The sequence below is a fragment of the Eptatretus burgeri genome, chromosome 1 (assembly GCF_056783735.1).
Source record: "Eptatretus burgeri isolate ZD-2024b chromosome 1, Ebu_testis_v1, whole genome shotgun sequence".
NCBI classification, from domain to species: domain Eukaryota; kingdom Metazoa; phylum Chordata; class Myxini; order Myxiniformes; family Myxinidae; genus Eptatretus; species Eptatretus burgeri.
This window is the reverse complement of record NC_140961.1, coordinates 92060377-92087596: the sequence shown is the minus strand read 5'-3', so window position 1 is coordinate 92087596 and position 27220 is coordinate 92060377. Positions and strand designations below refer to the sequence as shown.

The following is a 27220-nucleotide window of genomic DNA, read 5'->3' as shown; positions in this document are numbered from 1 at the left end:
TCATATCTCATACAAATAACCACATTATGAATTTTTAATTTCTTACAATATTTGACAAGTTGTAAATTTGATGTTGTATTCTTTCCAATTTCTTTAAACCACTCATCAAAGCTAATTTATTTATGAGAAAGATATGATCTATTACGCCTTTTGGTTAATTTTGCACCTGCTTGTGTGATAGAAGAAAGCATATCTCCAACTAACAATCTGGCTTTATCAGGCAGACTTTCAAGTTTTTCAGCAAAATCTACAATTACACCACTTCCACTAATTTGTTTCTCCAACACTTTGTTATGTCTTTCCAATTATTTTTGAGCCGGGAGTTGAGCCTTCCTTTCATTGGCAGTTTTCACCGCTGTTGAAATACCACCCGTCAATGCTCCAACTGCACTTCAACCAGCAAATAAAGGAATTAGAAATGGGAGAAATCCTCCACTCGTCTCTCTTATTGAATATTTTTTCAACAATGGTTTTGTCATTTTAATTTTAAGTGAGCAAGTATCGTACAAGATTTTAACCTGTTCTCTTGTGAGCAAAACATCAATTCTTACTGCTCCTTTTCTCTGAATTGTATTAACGTTAATCATACAAAGCTTTTGATTTTGAACACAAGATGATAGTTTATGAAGATTGATTTGATTAACATATACCCCAGTTGGAACTTTACCACTCATTTATATAAAAAAAATTATGTGAGATGAATCATAACACCATTATCTGTATTAAACTGTAATTATGTTTCTTCCAAAAGCAAAGAATATGTATAAACTTCTTCACTCTCTCCTCTTTCAATGTATGGGGAAGTATCCACTCGATTCGACTTTATAGTTTCCTTTTGGCAACTCAGGTCAAATGCATAGATTGCATACAAACTTTTAAATGCTGTCATATCCAAAATAGGTTCCTTATTTCCATTACTCTCACACACCTTTTGGTAAGACTTGTATGCTTCAGCAAAATCATTTTTTTCCCAATTCATTTCCAATCTATCTCGTGGATAAAATGTTCCATCGAGAGAAACATGAAGTTGTTTCACCTTTGCATTATCACTCAATGCATTATTCTTATCTGTAGCAGCATCATCATCTGGTTTTTTAAAAAAATGATCCACAGATATCTTGGCTTTCCTTCTAGAACACCTAAATTTCACATGTAAGTGGTTTGGTTTCGCTTAACATGTTGACATCTTCTTTCAAGATATGATATATTGAGTGATTTATTGGAGTTAAGTCTTCTATTTAACATCTCTTCTGTTTTAAGATTAGGAGTATATTCACCAATACACCAACTCATTTCATCAATTACAAATTAATTTTGATCATCAAATGCACGAGCAACACCAAAAAGTCATCTATTTTCATTATTATTCATTTGTAGTTGAAATCTAATTTTAAGACCATACAGTACTTTATGATGATCACAAAATCCAAATATACCTTTAAGAGGAACTGACACAGTAAAACTATTAACTGCTTTTGCTTCATCATTATAATTCCTTTCCTTTGAGTATATCCAGGGTCTGTCTTTGTTCCCTTTGACATATCAGGAAAAAAAAAAACCTTCGACAGCCCCCTTTCCCATTCTATCACCGAATGAATATCGTGTAAATTTCTCATTTCAGATACAACAGAGACATAATCAACCGCTTCAACTTCTTGTGTTCCAATGTACAAACGAACACGATCAAACATTTTACAGAAGAAATCATTGACGAGTGTAGCGTTTGTGTTATTCCTCGCCTTGGTGAATTTAAATTTACACAACAAGAAACTTTCGAATGGATTCAAATAAGTTTGTTGATTATTTATTTCCAAACTTTTTGTACCATTTGCATTCCAGTCTGTTCCAGTTATTGCATTTACCTTGAAATAATCTTTTTTTGTGGAGTTTGAGATGATAATAGTATCATGCATATCATAGATACTATCAATTGCTTCCATACTTGTATTTATTTGGAAAAAAAGATGTTAAAACTTATGAAACCTGACCCAAGTATTTGAATTATTTTCTGCCGTTCTTGGGGGGACAACTGAGTTTTGCCTTTGTTAATTTCTTTAATTGCTTGTAATATATGAGATTCCTTTTGGGCATCTTTTATGCTCTTTAGAGCACCTGCTACATTTCCCACAGCAGAAGCAGTTGAACCAATTAGGTCTTCATGTTTAAGAATAGTTGAACCGATACCCATTAGAGTATCAATTTTCCCATCTCCTCTAAATTGATGTCCGACACCCCTTTGTCTCTTCGGTTTATAGTATTCTCGACCAAGATACATACCTTCACCCTTGCAGTATGGGGAAAGGAACATCCCATCCCCTGTAATTATTTTATACTTTCCCAACTCGTGTTTCCTCGCAATAACCACCGTATTTATTTATTGGAAAACTTCACATAGGTGAATTCTGATGAATATAACTTCTCCATTTAAATAAATCATATGATTATCTTGGTCGGTTATCCTAAAATTTACTTTGTGTATTATTTTTCCTGACACAGGGAGATGAACCAAATTTTTGGGTCCCATATTGAATTGATAACCAATTGGGGTTGAGTATGCGCTGAATGTAAATATTGTATTTGTTTTTATTCCATCATTATAAGCACCATCAATCAAATCACAGTGAATTAATACCGAATTTATTCTTGAGGATATTTGAATGACATTATCACTGTAAAACGTCCCATTTGTTTCAATCTTTTTTGAGGAGAAACGCAATAACTCTCTAAATGAATTGTCAATTGTGAAATCAACCTTGTAGTTATTTTTAAGTTTAACCGTTGATTTTAAGTTTAACCGGAGCATATGAGAAATCTCATATGCTCCGGGTGAGACTGTTATCGTTTTGTATCCATTTCCCCGATTATAACTAAACTGTCATTTTTCTCGGTTATATTAAATAAGGTATTACTTGTTTCCATGGACAATAATGATGTCTCATATTCTTTTGTTGTGTCAAGTTGTAGTGGGTATGGAAATGAAGATGTGTGGTCGCTTGTTGTGAAATTGAAACTAAGGATTGTGCTTCTCATCTTATTTAATATGAGATAAAATGTCTTTATGTTGTTATTTATTAATTATTTTCATGTTCATCCATTGGTCTAAAATGGCTGAGGCTTCATTAAAACAATTGTTATTTCCAGCCTTCTTACTACCGAACAACAATAACAGTCAATTAACTAATTGTGATGGGTCATTTGGAAGAAAAGTAACACCTGAACCAAGGATAGTTAAAGCCTGAATAATGTGTTTCTCCTTCTCATTCTTCCTACTTTTACCAGAAATACTAACCCTATAATTCAGAGTGTTCAGCAGATCAATATATACTCTATCATCATTATTTTTCATAACAATTGTCTATCAATATACTTTGATTCATCCCTCACAGTTGAACATTGTTTACCATCTTTTGTGAGAAGAAAAATTAATCTTGGAGTTAGTTTTATAGGGGGTTGAGCAGAACTCAATAACTTTAATTCATCATTAAATCTCTTCTTCTTCTTTCGGCTGCTCCCTTTCGGGGTCGCCACAGCGAATCATCCGCATGATCCGCATAGTGATTTGGCACATGTTTTACGCTTGATGCCCTTCCTGACGCAACCCTGGTCGCCTCTTACAACACAGGGATATTAATTCATCATTAAATATCAATACCTTTTCTTGAAAAAGATGAAATATTGCTGGTTGTTCTGTTGGAATGAGTCCTGCTTTGGTTTTTGAATCTGATGAGTCTTCATTGTTTTGAAGAGCATTCACAATATAATCAGGGGGATGATTAATCTCTTCCAATTGTTGAAATAAACCTTCAGCATCATATTCTAATTCTCCTATATGATCCAATTCTTCCTCCCTCAATTGACTAAAATCTTTTAAAATTTGAAGTTTTTTCGGAGTATATTCTATTGTGGGAACTGTGGAAACATCAATAATTATTTATTGGGAAGTTTTTAAAAGTGGTTTAAAAAATTGATCTTTTTTTCTTTCAAATGCTTCTTCACCTATTAGTTTCTGTCTGCGTTTCTTCTTTATGTCTTCCTGTTGTTTTACAACTTTTGAAACCAACTCTTGATAAACCTTAAATGTTCTTGCTCTTTCTTTCGCTTCCATTTATTTATTGAAAAATATAATTTGATGAATTGTAAAGATCAACAGGGAAATTTTCCTTTTTTCATCATCCAATTAGATGTGTTCAAATAAATCCTTTTCTTTAAATATTTCATCAAATTCTTTATTAACATTAATACGAGTTGTAATTTCTTTTTCACTAATACTTGCACCTCTGCTTTTCATACGTCTGCATTGAGTTTCTTCATCAACATGAAAACCGAATGATAAAATCTTAACCCCACTCAGATGTTTAATAATTTGTCTCATTCCTTCTGGATTAGTTTCTAATATCCCAAGACCACACAACTTCCTTCAAGGTAGAGTTTCTATGGTAATTTGAATAATACTCATATTTCTGATGAAGATTATACACAAGCTAAAAAGATTTGGGAGAAGTTTAATATAAAGAATCTTGGGGAATATCATGATTTATATCTTAAAACTGATGTACTGTTATTAAGTGATGTGTTTGAAACTTTTAGAACAGTTTGTCATTAGAAAAAAAATCTTATGGATTAGACCCCGCTCACTATTACATGGCCCCGGGTTTGGCTTGGAGTGCTCTGCTAAAAAGGACAAAACAAAATTTGGAATTAATCAATGATATAGATATGCTTTTAATGACAAAGAAGGCTAAAAGAGGTGGAATATCTCAAGTATGTTCCAAGATATATGCTAAAGCAAATAACAAATATCTTCCTGATTATAATAAGAATGAGGACAACTCTTACCTGATGTATTATGATGCTAACAATTTGTATGGGTGGGCCATATCTCAATCTTTGCCTTATGGGAAACTTAAATGGGTTAAAGAAAAACATCATGAAAAAGTTTTAGTTGCTATTATTATCTCCTCTCAAAAATAATTGGATGAGGCTGAAGTTGGATATTATTTTGAGGTTGATTTAAAATATCCTGAAGAACTTCATAATAAGCATAATGACCTATCTTATGCCTCCGATAAAGAAAGTCCAAGAAAAGAATGGTTAAGTGATTACCAACAGTCATTTATAAAAAAGGCTAAATCTTCAGAAAAACTACTTACTCCATTAAATGATAAAGAAAGTTATGTTTTACATCAAAGGAACTTGAGACAATATTTATCTGCTGGGTTGAGAGTGAAGAATATTCATAGGATTTTGAAATTTAAACAAAGTCCATAGTTAAAGGAATATATTGATTTTAATACAAAAAGTAGAAAAAACGCAGAAACAGATTTTTTGAAGGACTTTTATTCATTAATGAATAATGCTGTATTTGGAAAGACTATGGAAAATGTTAGGAATCGAGAAAACATAAGTCTTGCTACATCTTGGAAACAGGCTTCAAAGTTAATTAACAAACCAAGTTTTGAACGGGTGGAGGTATTTTCAGAGAACTTTTGCGCTATTCATTTGAAAAAAGAGAGTATTTTAATGGATTAACCTATTTATATAGGAACATTTATATAGGAACAGGGAAATTTTCCTTTTTTCATCATCCAATTAGATGTGTTCAAATAAATCCTTTTCTTTAAATATTTCATCAAATTCTTTATTAACATTAATACGAGTTGTAATTTCTTTTTCACTAATACTTGCATCTCTGCTTTTCATACGTCTGCATTGAGTTTCTTCATCAACATGAAAACCGAATGATAAAATCTTAACCCCACTCAGATGTTTAATAATTTGTCTCATTCCTTCTGGATTAGTTTCTAATATCCCAAGACCACACAACTTCCTTCAAGGTAGAGTTTGTTTTGATTTGTCATTGATTTGTCAAAGTTGTTTATGTATGACTATTACTATAATAATTTAAAATTAAAGTATAAAGATAATGTGTCATTGTTATATATGGATACAGATAGTTTTGTATTAGAAATAAAAACTGGAGATGTATATGAGGATATGATTGATAATATTGATATATATGATACAAGTAATTATAAACCTGGTGATGTGTTGTTTTCATCAAATAATGAAAAGGTTATTGGCAAGTTTAAAGATGAATTGGGTGGGAAGGTTATGAGTGAATTCATAGGATTGAGATCAAAGGCTTATGCTTTTACATATATTGACAATAATATTGAAAGGTGTAAAAAAAAGTTAAGAGAATAAAGAAAAAAAAAAGAAATGAAACAATAAACTTTAAACATTATTACAACTGTTTAATCTTAAAGAAGGAAGAGTATAGTAAAATGAATAAAATAAGAAGTTATAAACATCAATTATATACAGACGAAATAAATAAGAAAGCATTAGGAGCTTTTGATGATAAAATATATATTTTAGAGAATGGAATTAATAGTCTCCCTTATGGTTATAAGTATAAGTGCTGAGGGACGACTACCATCTTTTATTGATTTATAAATGATAGAACCAAGCAATTACCAAACCAAAGAGGAGATGTAATCAACCTTGGTACTTAAACGGAAAACTTAATGAATGTGAGAAATATCAAATAAGTCTTATTGAAGAAATAACCGGGGTAAAAGTAAATATAACAAATAAGTGGATAAATTTAATTACAAATAAGTTAGAGGATGTAAAGAAAAAAATATTCTTGAAAGGACTGAAAAACTTTAATGGTTATCAATTAAGCAATGGAAAAACAATTTACTATAATCTCAAAATGATATGTGGCTCAGGAGGTGGTCAAACAAGAGCATTAAGAGAAGTTTATCAATTTGTCTCTGCTCAACAAAGATATTTAGACCAAGAACTTAGTTCCAAAATAATATTTGTGAACATACTCGATGGTGATGAATGTAAAAGGAAAATTAATTTATTACCTGAAGTAGAACATGATCAAATATTCATCAGCTCACTCTTTGAATGGAATGATAATATCAAAGAAATGTTTTAATCAGTGTCTCAATAGGACAGAGATCTTAATTATAATCCCAATTTAAGTCATTCCCTTAAGTTAGACCCAGTTTAACATGGGGGGGTGGAGGAGGGGAAAGGGGCAGAGATTAAACTCCTGGTTCGAGCTTTTGAGTCTTGAGACAGAGAGTTTTGTCAATTCATTTGTATTATCCCAGTCTCCTATTTAGAGGTTTAGGGGTTAAATAAGAGAGTTTCACCCCCCCCCCCCCATTAATTTGCATGGGGTAAATGGGGAGAAAATCAGACTCCTGTTTCGGACTTTTTAACCTTAAATCAGAGAGTTTCCCCCTTCTCCCCCATTCATTTGAATGACTGCACTAGAAACCCCATTAATCTACTACTATCGTTTTTAGTCCCATCTCTCAATGGTGAAGAATTACTTTTAGAATTTAATATTTATCGTGTTCAGATTCGGATTCGGATCTTCACCAAAATTTAAACAATTATTTCTGGTTACACACCCAACATTTACACCAAGTTTTGTCCGAATCCGTCAACAACTTTTTGAGATATCATGCTATATATCGTTCTTTGTCTGATCTCTCAATCGTGAAGAATTGCTTAAAAAATTATAGTTGCCAGATCCAGATACAGATCTTCATCAAAACCGAATCAGGTCTGCTTGTCGCACACCCAAATTGCCCACCAAATTTAATCCGGTTCCATCCACAACTTTTTGAGATATCCTGCACACAGACAAACGAACAGACAAACAGAGACACTGGTGGAAACATAACCTCTTCCACCTTCAGTGGCAGAAGTAAATATTGCAACAAGCCTCCTTGTGAACTCTTAAGTTTATCAAGGTGGCTGTCTTTATGAAAAAAAACATGTCAGAACATATACCAGAGAAATATTAAATCCTAGCAAGAACAATTGGAGAGATTGGGACCATACTCTCTGCAGAGCATTGGTGATGCTTAAGCATTCTTCTTGGCTATTGGGCACAATCCTGGATGGGTCGCCACTCCGACACAGGATACCAGCATGCTGACACTCATTTTGCCAACCTCAGAAGGATTACAGGCCGAGCTAACCCCACCTGGTAATAATTTAACAGCTAAGCGGGATTTGAACTCTTGGATCCAAAGCCCACCACCCTCACCATTAATCCAACACCAGACATGAGTCATTATCCAACACCAGGCATTATCCAACACCAGGCATTATCCAACACCAGGCATTATCCAACACCAGGCAGAACAATTGGAATCCAGCCAGATTGCCTTGGAAGCCTAATTATTACCAAATGATGATTGGAATTCATAGATATGATACATGCTACTGCCTGCTTTGTGCCTGTTCACATATATGTGCCATTAAAACACTGGTGTGACTCATACCTTGTGTTTAAACAAATAAATATTAAGCCCCAGATATGCTGTTTTTAGTTTTAGTGTTACTTTCATAGTTATTATTGTTACTTTGAAAATAACATAATTGAAATCAAGAAGTCTGATAATGAAGTGATAATCCCATAAATGCTTTGTATGAAACTGAAAAGTTACCTGCCAAGGGGAAAATCTTTGTGAGCTTGCACAGGATTTGTTGATAAATGGTCCTTGTCCAGGGACACATGCATGAAGGTCACGTAACGAAAGTCCAACAGCATAAACAGCAAGATAAGTTGTGTAAGACAAACGCAGCTGAGAAATATCTGTAAAGGCTGTTTCCACTTCATTGAGTTTTTCCAAACCAGTACATGGTTTGAAATATACACTGTTTGAACTGAAATAACAGTTGAAAGTTTCTTCCCAAAATTTATTGAAGAGATAACCCAACAATCTGTCTTCATTTGGATTCATTTTACGTTTTGGCCTTCCAAAATTGCTGGGGTCTTTGATTAAAAAATGTTTCTCAACAGATCCTTTTGGGATTGCTGTGTATTCCACTCTCTTAATTGCAATAGTTTTGCCAGGATTTGCAGCTTTTGTTGTCATGGAAGAACAGCACCGAGTGAAAACATTTGCATTTTGCATTACATTTCCTTTTCTGTACAGACAGACTATTGTAAAACTTGCATTGATTTGAAATGTAGTTAATCTTTATTCATTAAACATTTATTTATTTATCAGTGCAGTTTTCAATGACTGTGCTTGCTTTGAAAGCAGTGGTTTACGATTACAATATATTCGATTTTACATATGATTTATTCATAAAGTTGCGGGCCGGGGGTTGGTGGCGAGAATGACCACGAGGTGGGGAAAGCTACGTCGTCTCCACCAGACTCCCCGGAATTGTAGGCCGTCGCTCTGGATAATTCCCCGAGCCGACAGGTCGCAGAACCGACCGTGGTTGCCAATATATCAACCGCGTAGCATAGGGTCTTTTTGTCTAGAACCAATTTACCTCATTAACTATGTGATTTTGACTACCGGGGAAACCACGCCCTTGGCACGTCTTGCTTGAACTGGGTCACTCTACCAACTGCGGAAGAGTTCCAATTACCGACTACCAACTCCGGTTCGGGTGCAGCCGAGTGGAAACGGCTAAAGCCTTGCCAGCTGGGATGAAGGGATTATCGGGTATAAAACCGGCAATGCAAGACCAATGCAAGAAGGGACGGAAACGGACTGGGAACATTTCTAACATGATTTATTTACATTAAAAAGAAAGACACAGGAAAGACTTATCACGAATATACAAGAAATATTTACAATGATCAAATAAAACACTTATAGAGTTCTACTTAAAGACGGGCCCAACACACTCAGACACACACACACACACAGATGCTTTATTGAAGACCCCCACAGCCAGAGAAGGAGAGACGAGCTGGGGGTCACAGTTCAGAGGGGTACCTGCATGCTGGAGGTAGGGGGTGCTCTGCGGTGCGGCACCTGTCAATGGTGGTCGGGCTCGGGGGCTCTTGCAGGTGGAGGAGCCCACGTGGAGCAGACGGAGTCCCCGGGCAGAGATCAGGTATGCGGACAGGACCCACTTCTCCCCGTGGAACGCCAGGGAGATGGCGCGCAACCGACTTGTACTCCTTGCGGTGGCGGTGATGTCGGATGGGTGACAAAGTCTCCTCTCACTCTCGTTGGATCCACACAGCTCTCACACTTCTCCTTCTTCAGACACGCCCCTGTATTAAATACCCATGAAAGGGAACAAAAGAGCCTTCGTACGGGGTGGAGCTCCGTGAAGCACATGCCACTGTTCACCGCGATTGGACAGGGGTCCACGGCATTCCCTTCCTGGGCGGGGTTTTGATGAAGCACATGTCACCGTCTGCCTCGATTGGACAGCGGTCCATAGCATGCCCTTCCTGGGCAGGGTTTTGGGTTTGGAGAGCGAAGCACTCGCTCAGTCGCAAGCTGGATGGTCTTCTGGATGTGGCGTTGGAGGACTTGTGGGTTGAAGATATAACCTTCCTAAATCTTCGCAATGCACACCTTTGATTCTCCCACTAGACAAAAGGAAGGGACCTGTCTCACATATACTTAACGGAATAACTGACTCTTGGGACATCTGTATGTTGAATGCTAATGCTTTCCAGATCCGTAACAATACATTTATACTTTTGAAAACAACAACTTTGTACATTTTTTAATGTTAAGCCAGAATGAAAAACACATTTGCTATGTTTGTTTTTTTTTTTCCCCAAATGAACAGAAAAAAGACTAGAAACCTTGAAATTCATATTGTTTTCTTTGAAAACGTGATTCCCATTTGTCAACAGGTCTGTTTGTTATTTCTATGTGCCTTTCAAACGTGCCATTGATTTCAAAATGTTCATCATTGCTTTTTGAAAAATACCGGGGTCGTAGGCTTAGAATAAATTGTTGTAGACCTGGAATTTTCCCTTGACGCTGGTCTAACCCAATTGTTCCTTCATAGACATGAGAAAATCGTGCTGCTTTAATTTCTGGTGAACTAATCCAACCCAACCACGTTTTGGATGTGACATTATATTGTAGAAGCAGTTCACCCAGAGATAGATAGTCCTTCAGATGAAGCATGACAAATATAACATTTGCTTTTGTTTGTGTCAAAATCTGACCTGAGAAAAAGAAAACAACAAATTTGATGGCAAATATAATCAGAAACCTTTGTTTTAAATGCTGCAACCACACTCGTCATGCAATATAGGAATTCACTGTGACTTTAATCGTTTATGTTATTCTTCCTCAGCACCACGTTTTCACAGTTTCTGAGATAATACAAGAATTGGGAACGTCCCAGATAACTAGAAAAAAATTCGAGCTGCAGCAGTCTCGGACTTTTCATAGCATACTAAACACCAAGACACTTTTCTGAGTAGAGAAGGGTTGGAAATGTATTCTTGCAGTTGCATCAAAAGGAGCGTGTTTGTGTCCGTGCGTGCGTGCGTGTGAGTTCCACCCATTGGTTTGACAATTCGCCGTTAGAACCCTTTATAATTACCCTTTAGACTTTTAGAATTTATGCTTAAGAACTACCCTTTAGAACACTTTAGAATTACTCTTTAGAACCGTTTAGAAATACCCTTTAGAACCCTTTCTCTCAAGGAGCACTTTTACTGCAAAGTGCAGAGGTGACGCAGATCCTTGCTATTATTTCCGACTATTTTCTCTAAAAATTGTGAGTTGAACAGGGAACTGTAACAGGGAACAGGGAACAGACCGGGAAGCAGAAAACGTTAAATATTCCACTGGTTTGATATGGGAATGCCCATTTGCTTTTATGAGCAGGAGGACATTGGGGACTTTCGGTGGGGGGAGGAGGGGTCGAGGGGGGTTGTTGAAGGCTCGAGTGTGGAGAGGGGATTGATGCCTTCAGATTGAGAGGGGAAGGGTGATGACTTGGTTTTAGGGGAAAGTGGAAGGGGAAGCAAAGATGTAACAGATTTGGGAAGGTTTTTTGTTTTGAGTTGGGTCAGTGTTGCATGTACAATTTTACTCATAGTCATTGTGTGTGCGTGTGTGTCATTGTAGGGCTGATGCAACCCTCTCATGGATAGTGTGATTGTTGTCATAAAAGCAGGATTTTTTTGCTTGTTTTAATTTCACATTTAATTTGAAATGTGATTGCCACAAGAATACTTTGATTGATATGAGTAGTTAATCATGAATGAAATACCTGAAAAAAATCTGCAGCAAATACTTTTTCTGTTGTTACTGAATTACTAGGTTCAGAGAGATTTATTAAAATACATTTTCCTGTACTTTTACAGTTTATTCCTGCATATCAGCATTAACTAAATACAAAACTGGAAGGGCACTCTGTAAAGCGCATACCTCCGCCACGTAATGCGTGATCCACAAGAATATTTTGGGCCCATGACATTTTTGAAATATCATGCAATATATCGTTATTGGACCAATCTCTCTATGGTGAAGAATTACTTTGAAAATTAAATAATAATCGTATCCAGATCCGGACACAGATCTTCACCAAAATTGAAGCAAATTGTTGTGGTTATACACCAAATCTGTCCACCAAGTTTCATTTGAATCCGTCTGCAACTTTTTTAGATATCGTGCTATATATTAGTTTAGCCCGATCTTCAAAGGTGAAGAATCACTCAAAAAATTATCAGATCCGGATTCAGATTCGGATTTTCACCAAATTGTAATCATTTCTGCCTTGTCGCACACCCAACCTGCCCTCCAAATTGCATCTGGATCAATTTACAACTTTTTGAGATATAGTGTACAAAGACATACACAGATAGACAAACAAACTAGAAGAATACGTCAGGCAGAGCACGATACTTACAAAATCCATAAAACAAATAAGACCTCAAAAATAATTGGTGGTTGAATTCAATGACCAAATGTGCAACTCCTCTTCAAATTTCAAGTGAATCGGATGAAAATTGACAATTTTAGAATTTGGGCATATGTTGACCCTTTGGCCGATGTTGACCTGAAAATAATTCACTGGTTGAATTCAGTGACCTGAAATATAAATCCTCTTCAAATTTCAAGTCAATCAGATGAAAATTGAGGATTTTAGAAATACTACCCTAGTTGTTGACATTGGGCCTGCGTTGACCTTTTGATCTTTGTTGACCTCCAAAATAGTTTGCTGTTTGAATTCAGTGACCAGAAATATAAATACTCTTTAAATTTCAAGTCAATTGCGTGAAAATTGAGGATTTTAGAAATCACACCTAAGTTATTGACCTCTCGTCTCGGTTGACCTTTTGACCTCAAACAGTGTTATTCTTCCTTATGACAAACTCTACCAAGTGGTGTCGTTTCGTGAGCATCAGTTAAAATTTGTAACCTGTAGGTGATAGACAAACAGACAGACCGACAGAATAATAAGAAGACGTTGTGCAGAGCACGATACATGCAAGATCCAAAAAACAAATTTGATTTCAAAAATAAATGGTGGTTGAATTAAGTGATCAAATATGCAAATCCTCTTCAATTTTTCGAGTGAATCGGATGACAAATGTCAATTTTAGCATTTCGGCCTACATTGACCTTTTGGCCAATGTTGACCTGACAAATAATTCACTGGTTGAATTCAGTGACCTGAAATATAAATCCTCAAATTTCAAGTCAATCTCATGAATATTGAGGATCTTTGAAATCGCACCTAGGTTGTTGACTGATGGTCGAGGTTGACCTTTTGACCTCAAAAACAATATTCTTCTTCCTGATGATAAACAGCACCATATGGTGAAGTTTCATCAGTTAAAATTTGTGACCTGTAGACGAAAAACAAACAGACAGACAAACAGACAGAATAACAAGAAGACATCATGCAGAGCACGATACTTGCAAAATCCATTAAACAAATTTGACCTCAAAAACAATTGGTTGTTGAATTAAATGACCAAATATGCAACTCCTCTTAAAATTTCAAGTGAATCAGATGAAAATTCACAATTTTTGCATTTTAGCCTACGTTGACCCATTGGCCGATGTTGACCTAAAAACATAATTCCCTGGTTGAATTCAGTGACCTGAAATATAATTCCTCTTCAAATTTCAAGTCAATCGCATGAAAATTGAGGATTTTAGAAATCCCAAATTTAGTTGTTGACCTTGGGCCTATATTGACCTTTTGGTCTATATTGACCTCAAAAATAATTGGTTGGTTGAATTCAGTGACCTGAAATATAAATCCTCTTCAAATTTCAAGTCAATCGGATGAAAATTGAGGATTTTAGAAATCTCAGCAAAGTTGTTGATCTTTGGCCTATGTTGACCATTTAGTCGAGGTTGACCTCCATAATATTTGACTGGTTGAATTCAGTGACCTGAAATACAAATACCCTTCAAATTTTAAGTCAATCAGATGAAAATTGTAAATTTTATCGATCTCACCTAAGTTGTTGACTTCTGACGTATGCTGACTTGTTGTGCTCAAAAACAATACGTTTCTTCCTTGTGACAAACTTTACCATATGGTGAAGTTTCGTGAAGATTGGTTTAAAATTGTGATCTGTAGGCGATAAACAGACAGACATACAGACAGGCAGACAGAATAACAAGAAGATGACGTGCAGAGCACGATACTTGCAAAATCCATAAAACAAATTTTCCCTCAATAATAATTGGTGGTTGAATTAATTGACCAAATTTGCAACTCCTCTTCAAATTACAAGTCAATCAGATGAAAATTGACAATGTTAGAAATTCGGCCTGTATTGACCTTTTGGCCAATGTGGACCTCAAAAATATTGGTGGTTGAATTCAATGACCTGATGTGAAAATCCTCTTCAAATTTCAAGTCAATCAGATGAAAATTGAGGATGTTAGAAATCTCACTTAGTTGTTGACATTGGACCTATATTGACCTTTGGGTCCATGTTGACGACAAAAATAATTGGCTGGTTGAATTCAGTGACCTGAAAAATAATCCTCTTCAAATTTCGAGTCAATGAAATGAAAATTGAGTTTGTTAGAAAGACCACCTTAATTGTTTGCCTTGGGCCTATGTTGAACTTTTGGTCCATGCTGAACTCAAAAATAATTGGCTTGTTGAATTCAGTGACCTGAAATATATATCCTCTTCAAATTTCAAGTCGGCCAGATGAAAATTGAAGATTTTAGAAATCTTACCTCAGTTGTTTGCCTTTGGCCTATGTTGACATTTTGACCTTTTGACCTCAAAAACAATAGGCTTCTCCTTTTAACAAACTCTACCATGTGGTTAAGTATCATAAAGATCGGTTTGAAATTGTGACCAGTAGGAGACAAACAGGCAGACAGACAAACAGACACACAAGAAGGCAGACAGACAGACAGACGGGCAGAATAACAAATTCTACTGACCGATATACTTGAAAAATTTTCGATGTTGCAATTAACAGACAGAGAGGGGTGAAACCATAACTGCCTTCACCTTCGGTGGTGGAGATAATTATATATATATATATATATATATATATATATATATATATATATATATATATATATATATATATATATATATATATATATATATATATATATATATATATTGTGATATACAGTGCTCAATAATATTGGCTTATTTCATGCTAAACATTTGTTTCCATGCTATAAACCTTTTATTATATTGTAAGTATGATCTTTTTGGAGTGAAAGTGCAGATTAAGAACTGGTCGACATTGAACAAATACAGAGAGGAAATAGTCTCAAGCTGGATTATGAGCATTGTGATCACCTATACGTTCAGATGGAAATGCAAAACAGCCTGACCTACGGTGTTTATATCGGTTGCAAAAAGGAAAATTCAGAAATGATCACTTATTGTCATTCAATAATTTTTTTTTAATTTGGCTTTTGTTTTATGTAAATTTGAAACAAGTGTGTTATACTCAGTGCAAAGTCTCACCAAGTGTTTGGAGATCGTATGAATGAGCATGAAGCTTCCAAAATTTCCTAAATGCAATGCAAACTCCATTTTGTTCTGCCTCACTCACAAATTGAGTCTCACCATTTATTCCATATTCATCCTCCACTACAAGTGTTCCCATATAAATCCAACCAAGATAGTTCACCAAGTTCACCATGGCCGATGTCCAATACATGTCATTTGGGTATGTGTGAAGAAAATAAGGGAATTTCTTTTTATCACTTACACATTTGCAAACAACACTGTAGCTCATCTGTTGCAAAGCAAATAAACAAGCAAACAATTACCTCTCAGACTGAAAGCAATATCATGGTAAATTATTAAATGAACAATTTTTTCATCAATATGACTAAAATACAAAATTGTAACTGAGGTGTCTATTTCTATGATATATTCCTAGTTTTACCTGAGGAAGAGAAAATGTTCCAAAGAATGGGCTCAAAAATTTTGCTATTTCTGATGCATAAGGTCCAATTACCACAGGTGAGAAAGAAACATTGTTTGATTTGTCAACTGCATCACTGTTTCTTTGCAGAAATGTGAAACTATTTTCCAATGTCACAGGTATTTCTAAACATGAATCAAAGATGTCATACCCCAATGAAATATTTGGAAGAAGTGTATCATTCTGGTTGATCTCTCGAATGGCAAATACCATGACCATGGCCCATTGAAGTCCTTCAGGATATATCCTGATAATGATCAAACAAGTTATTCTGCTCAATAAATTAACCATTTTACTTGAATACAAGGCAATACAATAAAAAAAATATAATCATGCAATAAAAGGTGAGTCGGCCTCGATTCTGTGTCGCTCAACCAATCAAATATAATTACACAGCAATGTCGAGTGCACACAGATACTTAGATGGAAACGGTAAACACCAACTCACAAAACATTGTTACCAATGAGTTGGTATTTTTCCAAATTGTAAGAGATCTAGTTTGGAAGACATTTATTGAAAGAAAAGCACTCACATTTCAATTGCATGCTCGCAGGGACGTTTGGACTCACAATAACTCTTGTTGTCTTCCCAGGCTTTTTTTCATTGCCTTCTATATTCTCCCATTTCTATATAATTCACTGTTAAGCCGATCAACCATCCTTATTATTAAAACTTTTGTTATTTACATCTATAAATATAATAATTCCCACTGCCTTATCTGCTTTATAAATTTAAATTGAAAATGGCAATAGCTGAAGAACAAATGACCACTCCACGAGTTGCTACTTTCAATCAAACAAATTCCCACTTTTTATTCTTATATTTGTTTCCTTTTTGAAAGACAATTTTCTCTCCAACTTGCAAAACTCCCTCTCCAATGCCACTTGCTTTTAGCTTTGCAATAAACATACAGTAGTAGGGTAAGAATACTGATTCTGGCTCACTTTTCCCTATGTAAATGAATGGAGGATTTTAAGCGATTCCCTTTTTTTCCCCTAAAAATAAACCCCATTTTTATCCCAAGGTATATTTATTTGTCTCCCCTTTTAACCTAGGGGCTCTCTATTCAAATAACCCATACAACAAGATAAAGATTTGTTAAAGGTGATTCTAAAGAAATATCTGAAACGTCTAAGCCTCGGGACACTCTTTATCAAATAACCGATGCATATTGTTTAGCTCACTCATTGAACCTATAAAGATTTGTTCATTCTCAAATTCCTTCAATAGTTTAATTTTCTTTGCACAATAATCCCCATCTAAAATATTGACAAACAAAACATTTGAATCTTTATATTTTTTAAGATACCCCTTTTGTGCCATTACGAAATGATAAACTTCTCTTAATGCTCTTGTTTGACCACCTCCTGAGCCACATATCATTTTGAGATTATAGTAAATTGGTTTTTTCATTGTTCAATTGATAACCATCAAAGTTTTCAGTCCATTCAAGGATATTCATGTTTTTCTTTACATCCTCTAACTTACTAGTTTTTAAATTGATTCGCTTATTTGTTTTATTTACCTTTGTTTTAGTTACTTTTTCAATAAGACTTATTTGATATTTTTCACATTCATTATGTTTTCCATTTATATACCAAGAATGAGATTTTCTCCACTCTTTAGTTTGATTAATACTTGGTTTGACCATTTATATATTGCAAAAAAACGCGGCGGTAGCCCTTAAAAAACCCAAACCCATCTTCCCATCGTTAAAACACAATCTATTTTATACACTCTATCATACAATATCCATATGGAACACAATCTATTCCATTATCTAAAATAAATCTCTTCTCATCAAAGGCTCCAAATGCCTTTTTATTTACTTCTTCACTATATATATCTTATGTTTATAACTTCTTATTGTATTCATTTTCCGATATTCTTCTTTCTTATTCATCAAACAATTATAGTAATTTCTAAAAGTTATTGATTTCTTTATTACATATTTCTTTATTCCCTTTAACCTCTTATCAATCTGATCACCATACTTATAAGCATATGCCTTTGCTCTCAATCCAATAAACTCACTCATTACTTTTCCACCCAACTCATCCTTAAACTTACCAATAACCTTTTCATTCTTTTGGGAAAATAACTCACTCTTCTTGCTGAAATTACTTGTATCATATACTCCAATATTTTTCTTCATATCTTCATACACATCATCAGTTTTTATATCTAGGATAAAACTATCAGTGTCCATATACAACAATGAAACATTTTCACCATACTCTTTCTTTAAGTCATTATACAAATAATCATACATCAATATCTTTGATAAATCAAGAACTGTTGTTCCAATATAAATTGGTTTATCCATTACAATACTTTCCTTTTTCATATGAATTGCAGAAAGGTTCTCTGAAAAAACCTCTTCTCTCTCAAAATTTGGTTTATTTATCAATCTCGAAGCTTCTTTCCAAGATGTTGCGAATCTAATGTTTTGCCTGTTTCTAACATTTTCCATAGTCTTTCCAAATACAGCATTATTCATTAATTTATTAAAATCCCCTTCAAATTTTACTTTTGTATTTGCTCTCATATCTGTATTGAATTGAATATACTTTTTCACCCAAGGACTTTGTTTAAATTTTAAAACTCTATGAATTTTAGCTACTCTCAATCCTTCTCTCAAAAACTGTTTTAAGCTTCTCTGATGCAAAACATATCCCTCTTTATCATAGAATGTTGTTAATAACTTTTCTGTTGATTTACCTTTAATATTAAAACTTTTATGATAATCACTTAACCATTCTTTCTTTGGGGTTTCTTTCTCACATGCAAAAGGAAGATCTTTATGCTTATTATGAAGATCACTCGGGTACCTCAAATCAACTTCAAAATAATAACCTTCTTCTTCCTCATTCAATTCCTCTTGAGAAGAAATAACAATATTCATCAAAGCCTTTTCATAATACTTTTCTTCCACCCACTCTAATTTACCATAAGGCAGAGATTGAGACATTGCCCATCCATACAAATTATTAGCATCAAAATACATCAAAACCTGCTTACTTTTAAAAATGCTCCTCACTACCAACTTTTTAGATTATGATAATTTAATAATTTTCACAAAGTCGAGTTTTCAACCAGAGTATCAACTACTCTCACAAGGTTTTAATGCTGGTCTTCAAAAAGAAGATATAATCGGTTTATTTAAACATCAAAAAAACCTAAATGATTATAACATTGAAGATATAATTCAACTATTTTGTGATACACAGAGATGTAAAAAGAAATCAAATCCTATAACTTGTATTCTTAGTGATAATACGGATGATATACCGTCTCCCCAAGATTTGGATAAATCAAAAAAGAACCTCGTTATCTTTGATGATTGTGTTAATGAGAGAAACCAAACGGTAATGGACAGCTACTACACAAGAGGGAGACATTCTTCTTGTAATTGTATTTATCTTAGTCAATCGTACTTTCAACTTCCTCATCGTTCCATCAGAAACAATGCTAATACTTTTATTTTATTCAAGTTAAATTCAATAGATATCAATAATTTTTGGAGAGATAATTGTTCTACATTATGTAGTAAAAAGAAATTTGAGGATTACATGAAGCACACGACAGAAAAATATAAATATATTGTTGTGAAAGAAGATGAGATCTTAAGGGATATATTTTTTGTTTTATAAACAATTACATATATAAATGACAACTATTATTGTAAATCTTGTGGGTAAATCTGCTTCTGGAAAAAACTTTCATAAATCAAGGTTCTTGTGTAGTACAAATGAGAATATTGTAAATTTACTTAAAAAAACACCCCATGATATGCATTGTATCAACAACAACTAGAGCAATAATACCTGGAGAAGTAAAAGGTGAAGATTATCACTATATTTCAGTGGAGGAACATATACGATTGAGGAATGAAGGACAAATATTTGAGGAGATTTCTCTTGGTACAACAAAATATTCACATTGTAAGAGTGAGTTAAGGAAACTAAAATCTGGTGGTGTTGGGATATTAGAAACTAATCCAGAAGGAACGAGACAAATTATTAAATATCTGAGCGGAGTGAAGATTTTATCATTCGGTTTTGATGTTGATGAAGAAACTCAACGCAAACGTATGAAAAGCAGAGATGCAAGGATTAGTGAAGAAGAAATTACAACTCGCATTAATGTTAACAAGGAATTTGATGAAATATTTAAAGAAAAGGATTTATTTGAACACATCTACTTGAATGATGAAGAAAAGGAAAATTTCCCTGTTGATCTTTACAATTCATAAAATGATATTTTACAATAAATAAATGGGTGCAAAAGAAAGAGCAAGAAGATTTAAGGAACATCAAGAGTTGGTTTCAAAAGTTGTAAAACAACAGGAAGACATAAAGAAGAAACGCAGACAGAAACTAACGGGCGAAGAAGCATTTGAAAGAAAACAAGAGAAATTTTTTAAACCACTTTTAAAAACTTCCCAAGAAAAAATGAAAGATGTTTCCACAGTTCCCATAGTAGAATATACTCCTAAAAAACTTCAAATGTTAAAAGATTTTGATCAAATGACGGAGGAAGAATTAGAGCATTTAGGAGAATTAGAATATGATGATGAAGGTTTATTTCAACAACTGGAAGAGATTAATCGACCCCCTGATTATATTGTGAATGCTCTTCAAAACAATGAATATTCAGCGGATTCAAAAACCAAAGCAGGACTCATTCCAACAGAACAATCAGCAATATTTCATCTTGTTCAAGAAAAGGTATTGATATTTAATGATGAATTAAGGTTCTTGGGTTCTGCTCAACCCCCTGTTAAACTAACTACGAGATTAATGTTTCTTCTCACAAAAGATGGAAGACAAGGTTCAACTGTGAGGGATGAATCAAAGTATATTGATAAACCATTGGATATGGAAAATAATGATGATAGAGTATATATTGATCTGCTGAGCACTCTAAATTATAAGGTTATTCTTTCTGGTAAAAGTAGGAAGAATGAGAAGGAGAAACACATTATTCAGGCTTTAAGTATCCTTGGTTCAGGTGTTAGTTTTCTTCCAAATGTCCCATCGCAATTAGTTAATAGACTGTTATTGTTGTTAGGCAGTAAGAAGGCTGGAAATAACAATTGTTTTAATGAAGTTTTATTTTTCATTTTTTAGCCATTTTAGACCAGTTGATGAACATGAAAATAATTAATAAATATCAATATAAAGACATTTTATCTCATATTAAATAAGATGAGAAGCACAATCCTTAGTTTCAATTTCACAACAAGCGACCACACATCTTCATTCCCATACCCACTACAACTTGACACAACAAAAGAATATGAGGCATCTTTATTGTCCATGGAAACTTATAATACATTATTTAATATAACCGAGAAAAATGACAAGTTTAGTTATAATCCGGGAAGTGGATACAAAACGATAACAGTCTCACCCAGAGCATATGAGATTTCTCAAATATCTTCCGAAATTGCTCGTCTTATGAAAGAACAGGGTGATGAACGAAAAAATATTGTTATAAACATTCAAAAACATACTTCAAAATCAACGATTAAAGTTAAAAATAACTACAAGGTTGATTTCACAATTGATAATTCATTTAGAGAGTTATTGGGTTTCTCCTCAAAAAAGATTGAAACTAATGGGACGTTTTTCAGTGATAATGTCATTCAAATATCCTCAGGAATAAATTCAGTGTTAATTCACGTGATTTGATTGATGGTGCTTATAATGATGGAAAAAAAACAAAGACAATATTTTCATTCAGTGCATACTCAACCCCAATTGGTTATAAATTCAATATGGAACCCAAAAATTTGGTTTATCTACCTGTGTCAGGAAAAACCATACACAGAGTAAATTTTAGGATAACCGACCAAGATAATCGTGTGATTTCTTTTAATGGAGAAGTTATATCCATCAGAATTCACCTACATGAAGTTTTCCAATAAATAAATACGATGGTTATTGTGAGGAAACACGAGTTGGGAAAATATAAAATAATTACAGGGGATGGGATGTTCCTTTCCCCATACTACAAGGGTGAAGGTATGTATCTTGGTAGAGGATACTATAAACCTAAGAGACAAAGGGGTGTTGGACATCAATTTAGAGGAGATGGTATAATTGATACTCTAATGGGTATTGGTTCAACTATTCTTAAACATAAAGATGTAATTGGTTCAACTGCTTCTGCTGTGGGAAATGTAGCAGGTGCTGTAAAGAGCATAAAAGATGCCCAGAAGGAATCTCATAAATTACAAGCAATAAAAGAAATTAAGAAAGGCAAAACTCAGTTGTCCCCCCAAGAACGACAGAAAATAATTCAAATACTTGGATCAGGGTTTCAAAAGTTTTAACATCTTTTTTCCTCAATAAATACAAGTATGGAAGCAATTGATAGTATCTATGATTTGGATGATACTATTATTATCTCAAACTCCACTAAAAAAGAAGATTACTTCAAGGTAAATGCAATAACTGGAACAGACTGGAATACGAATGGTACAAAAAGTTTTGAAATAAATAATCAACAAACCTATTTGAATCTCTCCGAAAGTTTCTTGTTGTGTAAATTTAAATTCACTAAAGCTGGGAATAACACAAACGCTACACTTGTAAATGATTTCTTCTGGAAAATGTTTGATAGTGTGCGTGTGTATATTGGAACACAAGCAGTTGAAGCGGTTGATTATGTCTCTGCTGTATCTGAAATGATGAAATTTACACTCTATACATTCAGTGATAGAATGGGAAAGAGGTCTGTCGAAGGTTTTATTCCTGATATGTCAAAGGGAACAAACACAGACCCTGGATATACTCAAAGGAAAGGAATGTATAATGATGATACAAAAGCAGAAAATAGTTTTACTGTGGCAGTTCCTCTTAAAGGTATATTTGGATTTTGTGATCATGATAAAGTTCTGTATGGTCTTAAAATTAGATTTCAACTACAAAGGAATGATAATGAAAATCGATTGCTTTTTGGTGTTGGTAGTGCTTTTGGTGATCAGAATAAATTTGTAATTGAGGAGATGAGTTGGTATATCAGTGAATATACTCCTAATCTTAAAACAGAAGAGATGCTGAATCGAAGACTTAACTCAAAGAAACCACTCAGTGTATCATACCTCAAAAGAAGATGTCAACACGTTAAACTCAACCAAACCACTTACATGTGGAATTTGGGTGTTCTGGAAGGAAAGCCATGATATCTGTGGATCATTTTTAAAAAGCCAGATGGTGATACTGCGACTGATAAGAATAATGCATTGAGTGATAATGCTAAGGTGAAACAACTTCGTGTTTCTCTAGATGGAACATTTTATCCACGAGATAGATTGGAAATTAATTGGGAAAAAAATGATTTTGCTGAAGCATACAAGTCTTACCAAAAGGTGTGTGAAAGTAATGGAAATAAAGAACATATTTTGGATATGACAGCATTTAAAAGTTTGTATACAATCTATGCGTTTGACCTGAGCGCTCAAAAGGAAACTATAAAGTCTAATCGAGTGGATACTTCCCTATACATTGAAAGAGGAGAGAGTGAAGAAGTTGATACATATTGTTTGCTTTTGGAAGAAACAGAATTGCAGATTAATACAGATAATGGTGTGATGATTAGTCTCACATAATTTTTTTTTAAATAAATGAGTGGCAAAGTACCAACTGTGGTATATGTTAATCAAATAAATCTTCATAAACTATCATCTTGTGTTCAAAATCAAAAGCCTTGTACGATTAACGTTAATACAATTCAGAGAAAAGGAGCAGTAAGAATTGATGTTTTGCTCACAAGAGAACAGGTTAAAATCTTGAATGACACTGGCTCACTTAAAATTAAAATGACAAAACCAATGTTGAAAAAATATTTAATAAGAGAGACGAGTGGAGGATTTCTCCCATTTCTAATTCCTTTATTTGCTGGTTTAAGTGCGGTTGGAGCATTGACGGGTGGTATTTCAACAGCGGTGAAAACTGCCAACGAAAGGAAGGCTCAACTCCAGGCTCAAAAAGAATTGGAAAGACATAACAAAGAGTTGGAGAAACAAATTAGTGGAAGTGGCGTAATTGTAGATTTTGCTGAAAAACTTGAAGGTCTGCCTGATAAAGCAAGATTGTTAGTTGGAGATATGCTTTCTTCTATTGCACAAGCAGGTGTAAAATTAACGAAAAGAGATAATGGATTATATCTTTCTAATAAATAAATGAGCATTGATGAGTGGTTTAAAGAATTTGGAAAGAATACAACATCAAATTTACAACTTGTCAAATATTGTAAGAAATTAAAAATTCATAATGTGGTTATTTGTATGAGAGATGAATTAACAAATGTGCCGAAACATACAAAGAATATTATTATGAACTTAGAAGATAATAATGGGAATGGTTCTCATTGGGTTTGTATTTTTAATAGTCAAGACAAATATTATTTTGATAGTTTTGGTCTTCCACCACCTGTTGAAGTCATAAAATTCTTACAGAATGGTGTTTATCAAACATTTCAAGTCCAAGAATTAAATTCCAAGTGGTGTGGTCAATTATGTCTATATGTGTTATTTCAACTCAACAAAAATAAAAAAAATTTATGATATTATTTTTAATCTAATATAAATGACTTATGTTGGTAAAGATGGTTCTATCTTTGGTGTATCTCAAGAACTGGATATTGATTTATCAAATTATTACACAAAGGCACAGGCTGAACGACATAAATATAATATAACCAAAAATATTAACATGAAAAATGCTTATAAATTAAAAAATTATCCAAGCCCGACTGACGCGAATGACTTGGTGAGATTAAGCGATTTATCACAATATATATACTTAAATAAAACAGCCGTGTATTCCAAAGATACAGAAGTGTTGCTATTATCTCCAGGTCATACAGAATTCACAGTTCGAATTAAAATAAATTTTTATAAAGAAGGGCGTATCGTTTGCATGAGAATAGAACAATGGGGGTATAATATGAATGATTTAGGGTATAATTGGTCATTTAAAATTAACCTCGAAGACCTGGAACAATTAAATCAGTCTCCTAAGGAAGAATATTATCCACTTGCTATCGAGAATGAGTTTTGTGGGTCCACGATTAGTAAACAACAAATAAAAGAATTTAATAAGGGTAAATATAATAATGGTTTTGCCCTTGTTTGTCTCATGAAAACAGAAAAAAACAGGATTATATATAATAAGTAATGAAATACAAAATGATTTAACTATGGGAAGATGGGGAGGTGTTTCGTGCCATAATATTATTCTAACATATATTTCTAATACATAAATGACATCAAGAAGGCTTCAAGAAAATTATCATTTCTGTGTCCAAGCGTACCTTCAAGAAAAGGGTATTCGGTATTTTAATAAATATGTTCTACAACATAAGAATGAGGTATTTTCAATAAAAGATTGGCATTATGCTGATGTTGATAAACCGACAACTTTAGATTTAATTAGAATGTTAAATAATGAAAAAATTATAAAGTTAAGAAAAGGTAAGGCTCTTTTAGAAATTCAAAAGAAATTTTATTGGTTTCCTGTTGTAAAAAAAATTATTTTGGATTCAGGAATAACAAGAAATCCTGATGAATATATATATATATATATATATATATATATATATATATATATATATATATATATATATATATATATATATATATAATATTCTATGGGGTGTAAGCGATTCAAGGATAGTAAGGGATGAGGAAGGAGTTGAAGAAGAGAGGGAAGAGGAGGAAAAGGAGAAGAGAGAAGGAGGAGAGGGAGAAGAAAGAGAAGAAGGAAAGATAGAAGAGAGAGAGAGGGATGAAAGCGAGAAGAGAGAGAAGAGAGAGAGGGAGGAAAGAGAGAAGAGAGAGAGGGAGGAGAGGGAGGAAAGAGCGAGACAAAATAAATATCAAAATATGGAAACCAGTGAGATTCAAAAAAGATTGGTGGTATTACAGAAAATAACTCAACCCACCGAGGAGGAAAACAAAGAATTGACAAGTCTATTTGCAATACTTTCGATAAGAATATTGACATCGACAAGATATTCATTTTAATTCAAGTTTTTCATTTTTATTTTTTTTCTTAAATAAATGGAGGAGAGAGTGAAGGCATTTCTAAGGATTCTTTATGTTTTAAAAATTAAGATTCAAATGTGCATGTTGGAAACTAAAAAGGTTTTTGCACTCTGCAGGAATTTTTCTCATAAATAAATGAGTTATTGTCTCAAATGTAAAAAGAAAACTAATACTAAAAATATTTCATATATTAAAAGTAAAAATAACAGGGTTATACATAAAGGTATATGTTCGGTGTGTGGTTCAAAAAAAAAATCAATTTATCTCCAAACACAAACGAGGAGGAGATATACAAAAGTTTTTATCAGGAAGTAAATTTACAACTACTGGAATACCAGGGGAATTACATCTTCCAGGGTATTCTTTCTGTGGTCCAGGCACAAACTTGGATAAAAGATTAGATTGATCAGACAATCCTAAATCCTGGAGTAAACCAATCAATAGAGTTGATGAAGTGTGCATGAGACACGATATTGATTATGGGAATACCACAACGTTGGAAGAAAAGCATGAAGCCGATAGAGAAATGTTGTATAATTTGTCTCTGATACAAAATCCAACCTTGAGAGAAAAAGTTTATCGGTTCATTGTGAAGAAGATGATCAGTGCTAAATTGAAACTTGGACTTGGAAATTCAAAAAACTTATAGGCTCTAATGATGCCATTAAGACTGAAGAGCAATTAGCTGATGAATTACATAAACCAATATTCACAAAGTTTCAGAGAAGGAAAGTTTATTCCAAGGAAGTTGATTATATCTGGTCTGCTGATTTGATTGAACTCAATAATGATAAGGGGTACAAGTATGCTTTAACCGTTATTGATTTGAGGAGTAGATACGTATGGGTTGTACCATTAAAAAACAAAACAGGTAATACTCTTATGTTAGCCTTTCAACAGATATTTAATAAAAGTAAGAGAAAACCTTAAAAATTGTGGACTGATGAGGGTAGAGAGTTTT

General features: G+C 33.8%; 1 protein-coding gene across 1 annotated transcript in view; it reads right to left on the bottom strand.

Moving 5' to 3' along the window:
* Positions 1-10598: 10598 nt before the first annotated feature.
* Positions 10599-27220, bottom strand: part of LOC147034951 (extracellular calcium-sensing receptor-like) — a 30305-nt gene continuing 13683 nt past the window's right edge. The window contains exons 2-4 of the mRNA XM_085860143.1: positions 16163-16448; positions 15736-16009; positions 10599-10978 (exon numbers count right to left, since the gene is read on the bottom strand). Of these exons, the coding sequence (XP_085716269.1) occupies positions 10599-10978; positions 15736-16009; positions 16163-16448 (940 nt within the window). The remainder of the gene's footprint in view (positions 10979-15735; positions 16010-16162; positions 16449-27220) is intronic.